Raw genomic sequence first — 13,427 nt, 5'->3', positions numbered from 1 at the left:
TTTTTTTTTACTACACATGATGATGTATATTTATTCATACGTAAAAATTTGATTGCCCATTGTGGCCCCACCCAACCCTGGGGGGGTGGGGGGGGGGTGTCATGATTTAAACAAACCTGAATGTACACTAAGTAATGAAGCTTTCAGAGAATTTTCATTTTCTGGTCCACTGATTCTTGAGAAGAAATGTTTTTAAAGATGCCATTAAATTTACAACAATTGTGAAATTTACTTGTCTGAACATAACTTTTACTTGTATAAAAATATTTCATAAAAGACCTATTTAACAATTTGAAAAAATATTGTACATTACAATAGTCTATAATACATTCATTGAGTCTGTTTTTGAGATTTTGAGTGGACACATCTATTGCAAATTACTAAACTGTATCATCCTATCCTAAAGTAGATGTAAATCATGTTATATAATTGTAATACATGTATGAAAGAAAAATAGTAACAACAAGAAATAGCTGACTATATGACCTCAAATTTTTCTTGGCCTTCTTTTGCTTATCCTTTGTAGCCTAAATTGTTTTTTGCTAAAGCTCTCCTGCCAGATAATAAAAACCCAAATTTCCTTCAGTAAAAGTACACGTTTCAAAGTTACTGTAGTTCTAAGTAGTCAACTTCCTGGTACTTTAAATATTAAAATTAAAATTGTGACAAATGCCTGAAAAACATCAGATATTTCAGACAAGTTTCATAGTAACATTGTTCCTGATCAAGTTTGACAACCAGGGCCATCATTATTACGAGCAGGATCATTCAACATTTAACTATTTACAAAGCGCATGCATGGCATGTTTTCATTTTGAACCTCCGATAAAAAGTTGACAACAAATTTTAATTCTTTAAGTTTTCATGCTCAGTTAAAAAAAATTCTTCCTAGAAAAATATCCCTTGTCAAATAGGACAAGTGGTCAGTAATTATCACTTGTTCATGAAAAATTTTACTGGTACATGTACTGGACAAGTGGATGAGCATACAATGTCGAGCCCAGGAACTCTGCCCCATTTTTTGTTTATATTTGCCTTAGCAACCAACAGCATTAAATCTCGAACCCGAGCTATTATAATATGTAGCATAAAAGCACACGAGGATGATCAAGAGGGTGTTACAACTGTTTCTGTTTTGTTGTATTTGTTTCTAGCATTTGTTATTAACTGTTTCTGATGTGATGTGAACTCTTCATGGTATATATAGTGAAACTATATTTGTGATAAAAACATGATAAAAAAATTTATTAAAAAATGTTTTTCAAAAATGTAAATGATACTAGTAGTATAAAAACTCATTTTTTAAGCTTTTAGAGTAGAATATAAACATCGACTCTAATGGGTCCTAGAAAAAACTTTGTGATATCCTACGATTCAAGATACTGAAGTTAAAATATGTACTTGTAGCATAGCATAAATTTTCCATCTTTAACGCTCAGTTATACCTCGATAAATATTGCTAATGAGAGGAGGAGCGCAATTAATATTTCTATCTTCATGATAACACAAATCTAAATAAGTCAGTTATTTTTATAGAACAGTGTATTATTTGAATTTGGAATTATTTTGATTATTGGAATTTGGGGTTTTCAAGGAAAAAGCCCTTAGTCAGACTAACTTAGACAACTAACAAGAATTTCCATTTCTTTTTGTGTTAGTCTTTACTAACTTAGTTAACTAACAATAATTTTTCTAATTAATGTTGGGTTAGTCTTAACTAACTTTGCCAACTAACAAGAAATATTCTAATGAATGTTGGGTTATTATATAGTAATACCACTAATAATATGTTTGAATTCATTCTTTCTCTTTAATTTATAATGATTTTGTGTTTATCAATTTTATTTTTCTTATATAATGTTGTTTGTGCTGGTGTTCTTTTTTATTTGGACTTTATTTTGTGGACTTGGCCTAAAACCAAGGCTTAGTCAGTGTTTGTTCAGTCTCAGCAGGGTTAGTTAGCGCACGCGCACCATAGGGGTTAGTTGTGCCAGGCATGACTAACCCCCTCGAGCCTTCAACACTACAACAATAAAAAACGTCCCAAAATCATTTCAACATCCGTGTTCTGAATATTATGCAGTCTTTGCACTCAAGATATTCAAGAATCCTCACCAACATGCGTAATTTTCGTAATTTCTATCGTAAGTCATTTCACTGGGCATGTCATTTCAACGTTCTCGAATTTTTCACTAACCTTGCAAATTACATTCGAAAAATCCCACCTGTCGCGTCAATATCGCCGAGGAAATGCTGTAGTAAATAAAAAATGTTAACAATACGATTACATGCGTTGAAAATACGGCAAAATACGAAGTAATGTAGCTGCCTTCGTCCTAAACACAGCCACTGCAGACACAACTCGGCGTCACTTCCGCTGTGACGTCATATTCACTCCCTGCACTGAGTGAGAGTATGTAGGTGGATCCAAGTGTAACGGGAATTGCAATTTCATTCGTAACATACTTAAGACGGTGTTAGGCAATAATTTATCCAATGTTAATAAAGGCATACACATAGAGACTTGTAATGAAAAGTTTTTGAAACTCTATCACGCATAATTTAGTTTTAATGCACAATAAATTATCTTTCAGTGTTTCAGTTTTTATTGCAGCAAATATCACAGGTATTTCTGTCCTTCTAAGTGTTCACTTTCCATCTTTTGTTCACTCGTTTTCAATGTTGAGTTTTCCTTGGTGAAGGTTGTTTAAATTTAGGTAAAATAAGTCAGTTGAAAAATTTTAAAATATGCTAAATACGGAATTTATGAAGGGGTTAAGCCCCTGTGAAAAATTATGTTTTATGTCAGAAATACAACCACCTACTTTCATGTTTCAAAAATAAATAAATAAATAAAAAATATTCATAAAGTTGATTTGACTTTTGTAGAAATATCACCAAGTACATGTGTAAGATGCAGTGATTGCAACTAAATCTGAAAAATATGGTATTACATCTATAACTACACGTACTTTGCCAATCTTTCGAAAATAATAGCAAATATCTTGTTTTACTAACCTTGCTCCAGAGATAAAATATTTCAATAAAAGAAAAAAGGCAGAGGAAATATATTAAAAGCATGTTTAATATTGTAGGTATTACGGATTTTTTCCCCTTGCGATAGAATGTGACCGGTGCCATATGCAGAACCAGGAATTTTTGGAGGAAAGGGGTTGGGATGTGTCCATCCTTTAAAAAATCGACCCCCCAAAAAAGAAGGGGGCATCTTTTTATTTACTGGGTACAGTAACTTTATCTGACAATTCGCATTATTTCATACAAGTGTACACAGTGTCTTGCAAGGGTATACGTATTTATATGCAGTTACAACTTAAAAGGAGGCTGAGTTTCCGGGGGAGGGGGGTTAAGATCATCTGAGTGTGTGGGGTGGGGGCCACCTTCCCAAAATAAACTGACAAAGCAAAAAAAAAATAAACAAAATATTAAAACAAAACAACAACAACCCCAATTTACTGCCCAAATCCTGGAATTTGCCGGTGCTTAACCTTACATGCAGCAACAAAAAGTGGAGGGGGGAGGCAAACAGCATCTAAAGGTAAACTTTCTATAGCTAAATACTATACTCAGAAAAAAAAATGGGGAGGGGGGCGCCCCACCCCCGCGTTTACAGGCCTGATAACTGAAAATTCAAAATGGGGTCCGTATCTACTACCCTCTTGATCCGCACATGGGTGCAATACGGAACTTTCGAGATACGCCGGAATCGTGGTTTACGGCTGACTTTTACACACAGCAGTCACGTGATAATAAGGAAATATAGGGCATTGTAATGGCGAATGTTTACATCGCAACGAAATATTGAGCAGACGAAATTATTCGACGTCTGAAAAAAAGGAAGAACACAGATACTCCCAGCCACTACTGGTGTTCTTTGTCAGGGTGTGCAGCAGACGGGAGGCCAGTTGAGCCACTTATCCTTGGATGCAAGGCGTCCAATTTTAAGAGGAAACTCAAATTACGAAGGCAGCGGCCTCAGCAGGTCTTTCGAGATGAGGAGTTTTCCCCTAGACGATACCACTCCGTTTGTTCCCTACATTTTGTAGATGGCTGTCCCACTGAAAACAATCCTATCCCTACCCTATTTAGTCGCTACAATTTCAAGATTCCAAAATAGAAACCACCTCCATTGAAAAACCTCAGCATGCATATGCGAGTACAACCGCTATGAATATACATGTATACCTCTACATCAACAGAGAAGAAGTGTGAAAAGGGTCAATGTAAAAAAAAAAACAGGGCCATCCAGGAAGCTGACTAGATTCGAAGAATTCTTGATCACACTCCTTAGAATTTGACTTGGTGTCAACACCTCTTTACTTGCTAACTTGTTTGGGGTAGCCGAGAGTCAGGTATACCAAATATTTAGCACATGGATTAATCTCATATATAGGGTGTGTTACTAAGAAATATTAGATTCAAACTGCAAGTTCACTAATTTGTCTAAGTTTCAAATAAAAATCTAAATATTGTTAATATTTTATGAATATATCTTAATTTTTTATTATATTACAAATGGTTTATTTCCTTAAATAAATTAATTACTGGTAATTGGTAAATATATTATATATATATATTTATTTATTTAGATTCACAAATAATATAATTCACACAGAATATTAGTATTTTGACTTTGAAAAGTATTACTAAGTAACTGTATTTTATATAGGTATTTGGACCTCAAATTAAATGGCCTTCAAGAGCACAAGTATAAGGAAATTCATACCACACTCATTCAAGAATGCTTTTCCTTGGACAAGAGTTCAGAGTAGTCGACTGAACAGAGATGTTTGTTCAGCGGCCACGTACCCCTAGAGCACAGCATCAAACATACAATAACTATAAGAGCCATAACACATTAAAGTGCCTTGTTGGAATCACTCCCTCTTGTATCACCACTTGACAAACGAATAATGATCTATATATGATGCATGTAATTGTACTATCCAAAGATGTGTTCATGAATGCTCTATGATCATGAATAGTAGCTATGCACATAATATGACATCTGAAACAAGTGCTTACATGTAAATTAAATCAAAAGAATAAGATCTTTTTTATGTATCTGAATGTTCATTCCATAAAGGCATCTAAAACATACCAGACCTGGGGTCAATTACTTTAAATGTAATGCATTAAATTACAATTACTTCGAAATTTTTACCATTACAATTACCATTACCCTCATTTAGAAAAGTAATTAATTAAATTACAATTACTTTGTTTAAGTAATGAATTACATTACACATTACATTTTATAAGAGAAAAACACAAATTTTATGACCACACAATTTATATCTATACTTTTCACACTTTGTGCTTGGTTGATATGCTTTCCCTCATGTCTGTAAGTCAGAGTGGTATTTGGATTTTGTATTCATTTATCATGTCCATGTAGTTTACCAATCTACCATGATCTACAGTTGACAAAGAAAGTGGATCGGAACACTTTTAATGTTGCAGTTTTGTTCAGTCTCTGATGTTAGTTCCTCCGTTTTTTTTTTAAATAAATGTATTAATGTCACTTGTTTTGTGGCTTCTTTGAAACCCAATGATTTCTTCTTTTTTTTTCAAAACAATTCTGGCTTTCTTCAATTGATTTTATAACTGTCTTGTCAAGAAGTTTTCCATTAAAACAATTATTTACATGTAGTATGTCTGTCAATCACCACTGAATAAACATTTTTTTTTTTTTTAAAGTAAGATATAGGATTTTAATTTTAAGACTTTAACATTATAAATAAAAAAAAATAACCTCTCAGTGACCTTTATTTGTTTCAGATTCAATAATGAAGAGAGATTTAAGGACATACGCAACGTAGTTTGAACTTTATTGTCTTTTCGCCTGGAGTTGAAGAGTTCCAATACTTGAAGGAACTGTGTGCTACATTTTAATGTCTATGTTTGCTGTTGTATACTTCTTCTAAAACAAGTTTTGATAAACAAAACATCTGGAATATATGTTTAGTAATTTTTGTGTATTTTTCTCTGAATTATACAAGAATTTTCATCAGTTGATATCTTTTCAAAACCCCTGGTAATGCATGCTGATATTTTGTATACAAACATCTGATGGCACTATAATCTTAAATTAAGAATATCTTGAAAAATTATCAGTAGGTAAGGTACGTTGCGTATGTCCTTAAAACCAAAATGTAATTGAAAGGCAATGGTCATTACTGACATTTTTTTTTTTTAAATTAATGCATAAACATTACAATTGTAATTGAAAGATGAGTCCATTACACATTACCTCCAATTACTTTGAAAAAATGTAATGATTACAATGCATTACCATTACCCCAGGTCTGATACAAACTGTAATGTAAATATTGTATTTATTTATGAAAGAATTTAATCATATGATCATGATGATTGAAATATTTTATTGTTTGTTCCTAATTTATATTTATCAGTTCAGGTATTCTGCCATCAATAAATTATGAATATTAATGATTCCTGTACCTTAGACCAAAAGTGTTTTAAGTTTTTCCTCACTGTTATAATCAAGAATGCCATAAATTATTATGCATTACATGCTTATCTCATTTACAAATTTGTTGCTCTGCTATACTTAGAGAGACATAATTGCAACTTTCAAATGTTTGTCGAAGAGATATTCACATTTTTGTACTATTTCCTCAAATTTCAAAGGATCATAATGTATTTGCTCACAGAAAAATCCACATTTTGTGTAAAAACACAGGAGTTGAAACAATTTTTTTTCTTCAATTTCTTTAATAGAGTTGTTGTTCAAGGACTTGCATGGGTTGTTTATTGAATGGTGAGCGCTAACTTCAGGTTCTTCTCCTGTATAGTCCTGTAGTTTTATGTAATTGGCCAATACAAGATGAGATGACACGAGGCTTAAAAAATTGTCCCAAACACATGGAATATCTGTTCCGACTTGAGTGTGACAGTCTTTGTGCCTCTCACAGAATGAAGCCACAGCAAATATCGAAGCTGTACAGTGCTTACACGACCCATCATCTCTAAAATCAAGAGAACTTTTGTTCAAAGTGATGAAGTATTGAATATGAAATTCCATGACATGAATAGTGTATTGAGCAATTTACATAATCGTAAATGCTTGTAGGCTGAGACAGGGCTCCCTCTGTGTATGTTTTTTTATGAACAAAAAGCATTAGTATATCTTTATGAAATAACATTTTTGATAATTATTGCTTTAAATTCTACTGGAGAATCTGTAGTCATAATGTGAAAACCAGAATATTTACACTACATCCACCTGAGTGAATCTGTTCATTGCCCTCAACAAATATCCAGGTCTTGTACGGATCTGCATCTGGCTAGTCTCAGGAACTGTGTCACACTTGATGTACTGAAAATCATCAGACAGGGGGGACACTTTCACTTTATCAACGTGGTTGTTTTAGTCTGTATCCATTGTCTTGTCTCTGTCTATGTTTTCAACCGAGAATAACGTACTCCAGCCATCGTTCAAAAGTTTTATGAAAACATCGGAAATCTCAATGTTCGGCAGTTTTATGAGATCTTCAGACCACCTATCAACACTTGTTATATTTCGGAAAACTTTATCTCCAACAGTTTGACATCACCACTCTGTAGGCCTAATCATCTGCCACTTCTGAATTTCAACTCCCAGTTCACAAAGTCTTATCAAATGATGATTTTAATATATTGAAAAAGCTATTCCTTTAAAGGATAAAAGGTCTTTCAGCATAGGCACTTGCCAAGAATTGAAATTATAGTCGTAATCGCAGTCTGTATCTAATGACGCCATCGTTTACGATGAAAACGGAAGTAAACATGCCCTACATTTCACTTTTGCGTGATGTAAAAATCGGGTCGGAAACGTATCTCGGAAGTCGCGTATTGATCTACCATTTTGAATTCTTCACAAACCAATGTGACTAACAATATTTATGTATGATTCTGACTATAAATGAGAATATACTGAGTGAGGAAGTACGCTTCCTCGTTGGTTATTACTAAAACGCGAAACGGAACGGAAAACAGAATATATGATACCTTGATAATATATACAGTGATCCCTTGATAATATATAAAATATACCAAAACAATATACATTATATATGTTGTTAATATTTAACCTTGATTATAAAGAACGAGTTGATTTATTCATGTTTATTCTCATATGAAGATTCCTGTACAAAAACGGAAAGCGGAACGGAACGGAAAACAGAAAATATGATACCAGTTTTAATCCCTTGAAAATATATAAAATATACCAAACCGATATACATTATATACATGTATGTTGTTCATATTTAACCTTGATTATCAAGAACGAATTGATTTATTCATGTTTTTTCTCTTATGAAGATTCCTGTACAAAAAGCAAAGCATAGGGTATACTGAAAACACAAAATATAATGCGGTACACATGGTACATATACATGTATATCATAAATTATCATATGATTGAATAATTCCCATCTCTGATTGGCTGAGATCCAACAATGTTAGAAAAATACTACGTTAAATTGACCTGCACATGATCTTCCAGGTCAATATAAAGAATTATTTATTCTACATTGGACCAGAAATAGATAGGGAAATTCCAAATCGATGAAAATAGTTTTGGAAAATTATTTCACTTGCACCTGACATCCACTCATATGACCATAACATTAAGGCACATAGATTCTTGGGTAAGAGGTCGGGGGTGGGGGGTTGCAGGAGGCCTGCCCCTCTCCCCACCTTTTCAGAATGTTAAGTTTTTATTCAAATTCTAAGGATAAAAAAATTCAATGAAAGCCCCCCCCCCATCCCCTCGAAAAAGTTTATGGACCTTTACATCCCACCAAACAAAATTTTGATTTGAGATAATTCTTTTCCTTTTTCCTTTTTTATGGGGGGGGGGGGGGGTTAGTCAAAGATTTGTTTTCAGGTTAGTCGTCATTTTCCCCCCCCCCTTTAAATGCCCCCTTTTTCAAAATCAATCGTATACATGTGCCTGACATTTATTTTTTCTACATAGCACCTAAACTAGAACAAAAAATTCCAAAATAATACAATACAACTGCTTTTTTTAAGCCCGTTTCTTTCATTATGTTCGGCTAGTACTTCAGTAGATGTGAACAAGTAAGACTGCTTAATAGTGTGTGTCATTAATCATTGAATCATATGGTAAAATATGAGTGAAGTAACTTTTTAAAAGACCACGCTGATCAAAATGAATGGCCAGTATTCGATATTTATACGGGCGAACACAGCCTAATTTTCGATACACAGGTTCCAAAAGCGTGGATAACCATGATATCGTACAGCTCTGCATCCCAATCCCCCATATTTGGCCAAATTGTGAAACTAGAAAAACAACACAGTATAACATTGAAATTGTTATAATGGAGGAATCACACATTTTCCAGAAAATGCACTCTTGTAATTTATATAATATTATTTGGTAGGGAGGGGAATGAAGCATAAATGTAGTCTACGTTGTCCCCGCTCCAAGTGCCTGACGGTGGATAGCGCGGATCCAGGATATTTTTCGGGGGGGGGGGGGGTCAAAAAAAGCGTTTAATGTATACTTTTCCCATTAACTTCACGGGGGGGGGGGGGGGGCAAGGTCATTTTTCTTTTATTTACTTTACTATGTAACATAACTCCGCTAATTTCAGGAGGTCCTAGCCCCCTTTAAATCCGCACATGCCTGTAGTTGTAATAAGCGTGTCCTTTATTCTTTCCTTAATGCCAGTGATCGTTGTCTAGAACACAAATGTGTACATAATTATTCTCTTATCTCTGCCCCCTCCCTCCATCTGTTTTAAAACACCATTGCCTGTTTCATAATTAAAAAAAGAGTTTTGACTTTGGTGAATTATTAAGCTTTAAAAATTAGATTTGGACGAGTGATGAATAAGGCGTTCAGATAGATACATGTACTTGGGCTGTGTGTCTAATTAGTATGTATTTCATTGACCAGCGCATGTGGTTCTTGGGGGGGGGGGGGGGGGTCAAGAATAAATTACATTGTTATGTTATTTTTTTATGAGATATAAACTGTATGATAAAGAATACTGGTTCCTGTATGATTTATCTATGCATGAGGTAAATAATTTGATACAAGATTTTCCGTTCCGTTCCGCGTTTTAGCAACACCCTTCTTCGGTATAGAGGTTTGGTTCTAGGTAAGACTATGGCTGGCAGTAGTACATGAACAGTGGTTCATGAGTGATACACTAAAAGTATACTTCAACTGATACATAGCCTGAGGTAAAATCGTCTTCCCCTCAAAACGTATAATCATTAAGTCAATTCTGCCTGTTCTTTATTTCCATAAAGGGCAAAGGTTGGCGAGTAGATATTTAGAACAAGATGAAGAGGAGGAAAAGCTAAAGATTTAAAAATCGTTTTTAGGACATTAAATTAATATTTAATTATATAGGTACTCCCCGCATCATTTTCCAACAGAACATACAGTGGTGTCTACGGCCCCCCACCCCACCCCCATCTGCTACAAGTTGTCATATGGTTGACGCCCCCCCCCCTCCTCTCTTTTCCGGCCTTTCTCGGACAAATGCATAAACACATCCTTAAAAATGTATATACTTTTTTCGTTCAACATTTTTTTTTGTTATATAATAAGCCCTTCAACCACCATAAGCATTCTCATTTAATAGTAAGATACGATGATTAACTTTGCGACAATCTAGAAAAAAATACATAATCCATGTAATCATTTTTTTCTGCAATAACTGCAACCCTTAATCGCCATAAAAGTCATTTCATTTTGTATATGTATATATAAATTATTCAAAGGGTGAAATATGTAAAGTATTGTATTATCGATCTGTATATGTTACATTGAAGACTGAAACAGTTGACCTTTGACACATATAAGAAATCTTTCATAGCAGTGACCTTATAAAAATCGATTCTAACTACTGGTATTTAAAAGTAAAAGAAAACTTCGAAGTGCTCTATTGGACAACCGGTCAATAGTTTGCGACTTTCGGACCGGTGATCTATTGACCGCCAGTCAATAATTTGCAAATTTCGGACTGGCGATCTATTGGATTACATGTAGATGGCATGGAATGCTTAATCATTGAATCATGTGATGTATCGTAACTTGTTATCAACACCCAAACCCTTATTTGCTGGTGTTCCTCAGGGCTCCGTTTTAGGACCACTTTTGTTTTTAATTTATGTGAATGATGTTGCTGATAATATGGTTACTTTTTGTAGATTATTTGCTGATGACAATTCTTTGCAGCATTCTTCTCATAATATGAAAATTATCGAAAGAGACTTAAACAAAGATCTAAATGCTCTGGAACTTTGGTCTAAAAAATGGTTATTGAAATTTAATCCCTCTAAAACTAAAGCAATAATGTTTAGTACAAAGAAAAACATAGAATATCCTAAGCTTCTTTTTCAACAATGTCAATTGGACTTCATCTCTGAACACAAACACCTCGGAGTATTTTTTTCACACGACGCTAGTTGGTCACTGCATATTGAAAATCTACTATCTAATGCCTACAAAAAATTATCTCTTTTGAAAAAATTAAAATTTAAAGTAAATCGAAAAACTCTCTCACTCATGTATACGTCATTTATAAGACCGCAACTTGAATACGCTTCAGTGGTATGGGGATGCTGTCAATATAGTGATAACGATAAGTTAGAAAAACTGCAACTTTATGCTGCTAGAATTGTAACAGGGTTAACAACTATAGCTTCTAAAGATTCACTATACTTTGAAACGGTATGGGAACCTCTTAGCTGTAGAAGACAAGAAGCTAGAATAAAAACTATGTTCAAGCTTCATAATAATTTAGTGCCTGAATACTTAATGGACATACTTCCAGATATGCGCTGTAACACATCTATATACTCTACAAGAAATTCTCAAAATTATGATATTCCAAAATGTCGATTAAAAACTTATAAGTCTACATTTATTCCGACAGTAGTTAATGAATGGAACTCAATTCCACTCGAAATTCGAAATTTACAGTCAATGTCAAAATTCAAATCTAAAATTAGTACTAAAAAATCTGCTCCACCATTATACTTTGATTACGGTAACAGACGACTAAATGTTCTGCAAACCAGACTACGGCATAATTGCGTATTGAATAGCGACCTTTATAGATGCAATTTAATATCAAATCCTTTATGCTCCTGTGGTAAAGTTGAGGATACATATCATTATTTTTTTGTATGTCCAAAGTATGAGAAAGCCAGAAAAGAATTTTTAAATAAATTTTTACAATTTGACAAGATCCACATTCTAGATACTCATGTCTTATTATGAGGGGTAGATTCATTGAATGCTGCAGAAAATGAACGTCTCTTTTCTTTTGTTCAAACATTTATTAAACATTCTGGTAGATTTCCTTGTTAGCATTAATTAATGTATCAGTATATGCATTGGTACAAAATTAAGTGTATCTATATATCAGCAAAATGCATCGTTTTGTAAACTTTTGCAAATATTGTATATTTTAAAACTTCATGTTTACTGTGACGATTTAAATGTGTAATTTACATGTAGGGAGAGGGCGTAATAAGTTTTCAGAACTTGTGCCCAATCCCATTGTATTTATTAATTACAATAAAATATGTTCAAACCATATAATAAAACAATTTTTGCTGTTTTCTCGGTCAATACGATGATTTAGCCACCTTTGAAATGCAATATTCTGGCTCGGTGAATATTGTATTCCTCAGGTGGCTAAATCATCGTATGGACCGAGAAACAGCAATAAAACGATATATAATGTTCTTCTCATATTAAATACAGTATATTCATCGTAATATGTAGTATTTCTTTTATGATTGTGATGATGATATTTAAATATTATGCCCAATCCTTTCAGCATTACGTCCGTACGGTATATTTTGCATTTTGTTATGATGTAGACACAGTATTTTATACAGTGCTTTCTTCTCTATTTCTTTTTTCTATTTTCAGTGTCTATGATCTTTCGGAGCTCTCTGTTAATGTTCGGTTCCTCTTTTTATCGAACTCGAGAACTTTGGCCCTATTCCTGTTAAGTAAAATAAATTCACGCATATTTTCATCTGAAGTTTGACAAAAGAGCACCTAGATTCTTCAGTTTGCTCTACAATGTTGAGGAGGTCAAACGGTCCAAGATAAAGATGCTTTTTAAGATGAATATCCAACTAGGGTCACAATACTTGCAAATTTTGAGTTCGTAAGAAATACACATGTGAGCATCTTACAGAGGACAAATGTTGACATCATGACCCAAAGATCATACATTAAAATCTCACACAATCCTCACTGTGGTGATGACCTAGGATTCCGAAAAATATCTGTACGAGGAAACTTAAAAATGACTGTTGATGATGTATTGTCATATTGATGTTTGGGAGCGGATCCAAAAAAGGTGTTACTGAAGCTCCATGCACGAGTCCTATGTGGA

General features: G+C 33.7%; 1 protein-coding gene across 1 annotated transcript; it reads right to left on the bottom strand.

The window, feature by feature from the left end:
- Positions 1-6,482: 6,482 nt before the first annotated feature.
- LOC133189130 (uncharacterized) lies at positions 6,483-7,853 on the bottom strand. The gene is made up of 2 exons (XM_061324545.1): positions 7,257-7,853; positions 6,483-7,010 (listed from the first exon to the last, which is right to left on the bottom strand). The coding sequence occupies exons 1-2, from the start codon at positions 7,322-7,324 to the stop codon at positions 6,593-6,595; spliced, it is 486 nt and encodes a 161-aa protein (XP_061180529.1). The 5' UTR covers positions 7,325-7,853; the 3' UTR covers positions 6,483-6,592.
- Positions 7,854-13,427: the final 5,574 nt, after the last annotated feature.

The sequence above is a fragment of the Saccostrea echinata genome, unplaced genomic scaffold (genome assembly GCF_033153115.1).
Source record: "Saccostrea echinata isolate AGI-Se365-2 ecotype Australia unplaced genomic scaffold, CSIRO_AGI_Sech_v1 ptg000017l, whole genome shotgun sequence".
NCBI lineage: Eukaryota > Metazoa > Mollusca > Bivalvia > Ostreida > Ostreidae > Saccostrea > Saccostrea echinata.
This window is presented reverse-complemented; position numbering and strand designations above follow the sequence as displayed.

Coding starts and splice junctions, on each gene's coding strand:
- LOC133189130 (XM_061324545.1), bottom strand. CDS start 7,324: ATGCAGATCCGTACAAGACCTGGATATTTGTTGAGGGCAATGAACAGA. Junction 7,011..7,256: donor TTCACTCAGGTGGATGTAGT/GTAAATATTCTG, acceptor TCTTGATTTTAG/AGATGATGGGTCGTGTAAGC.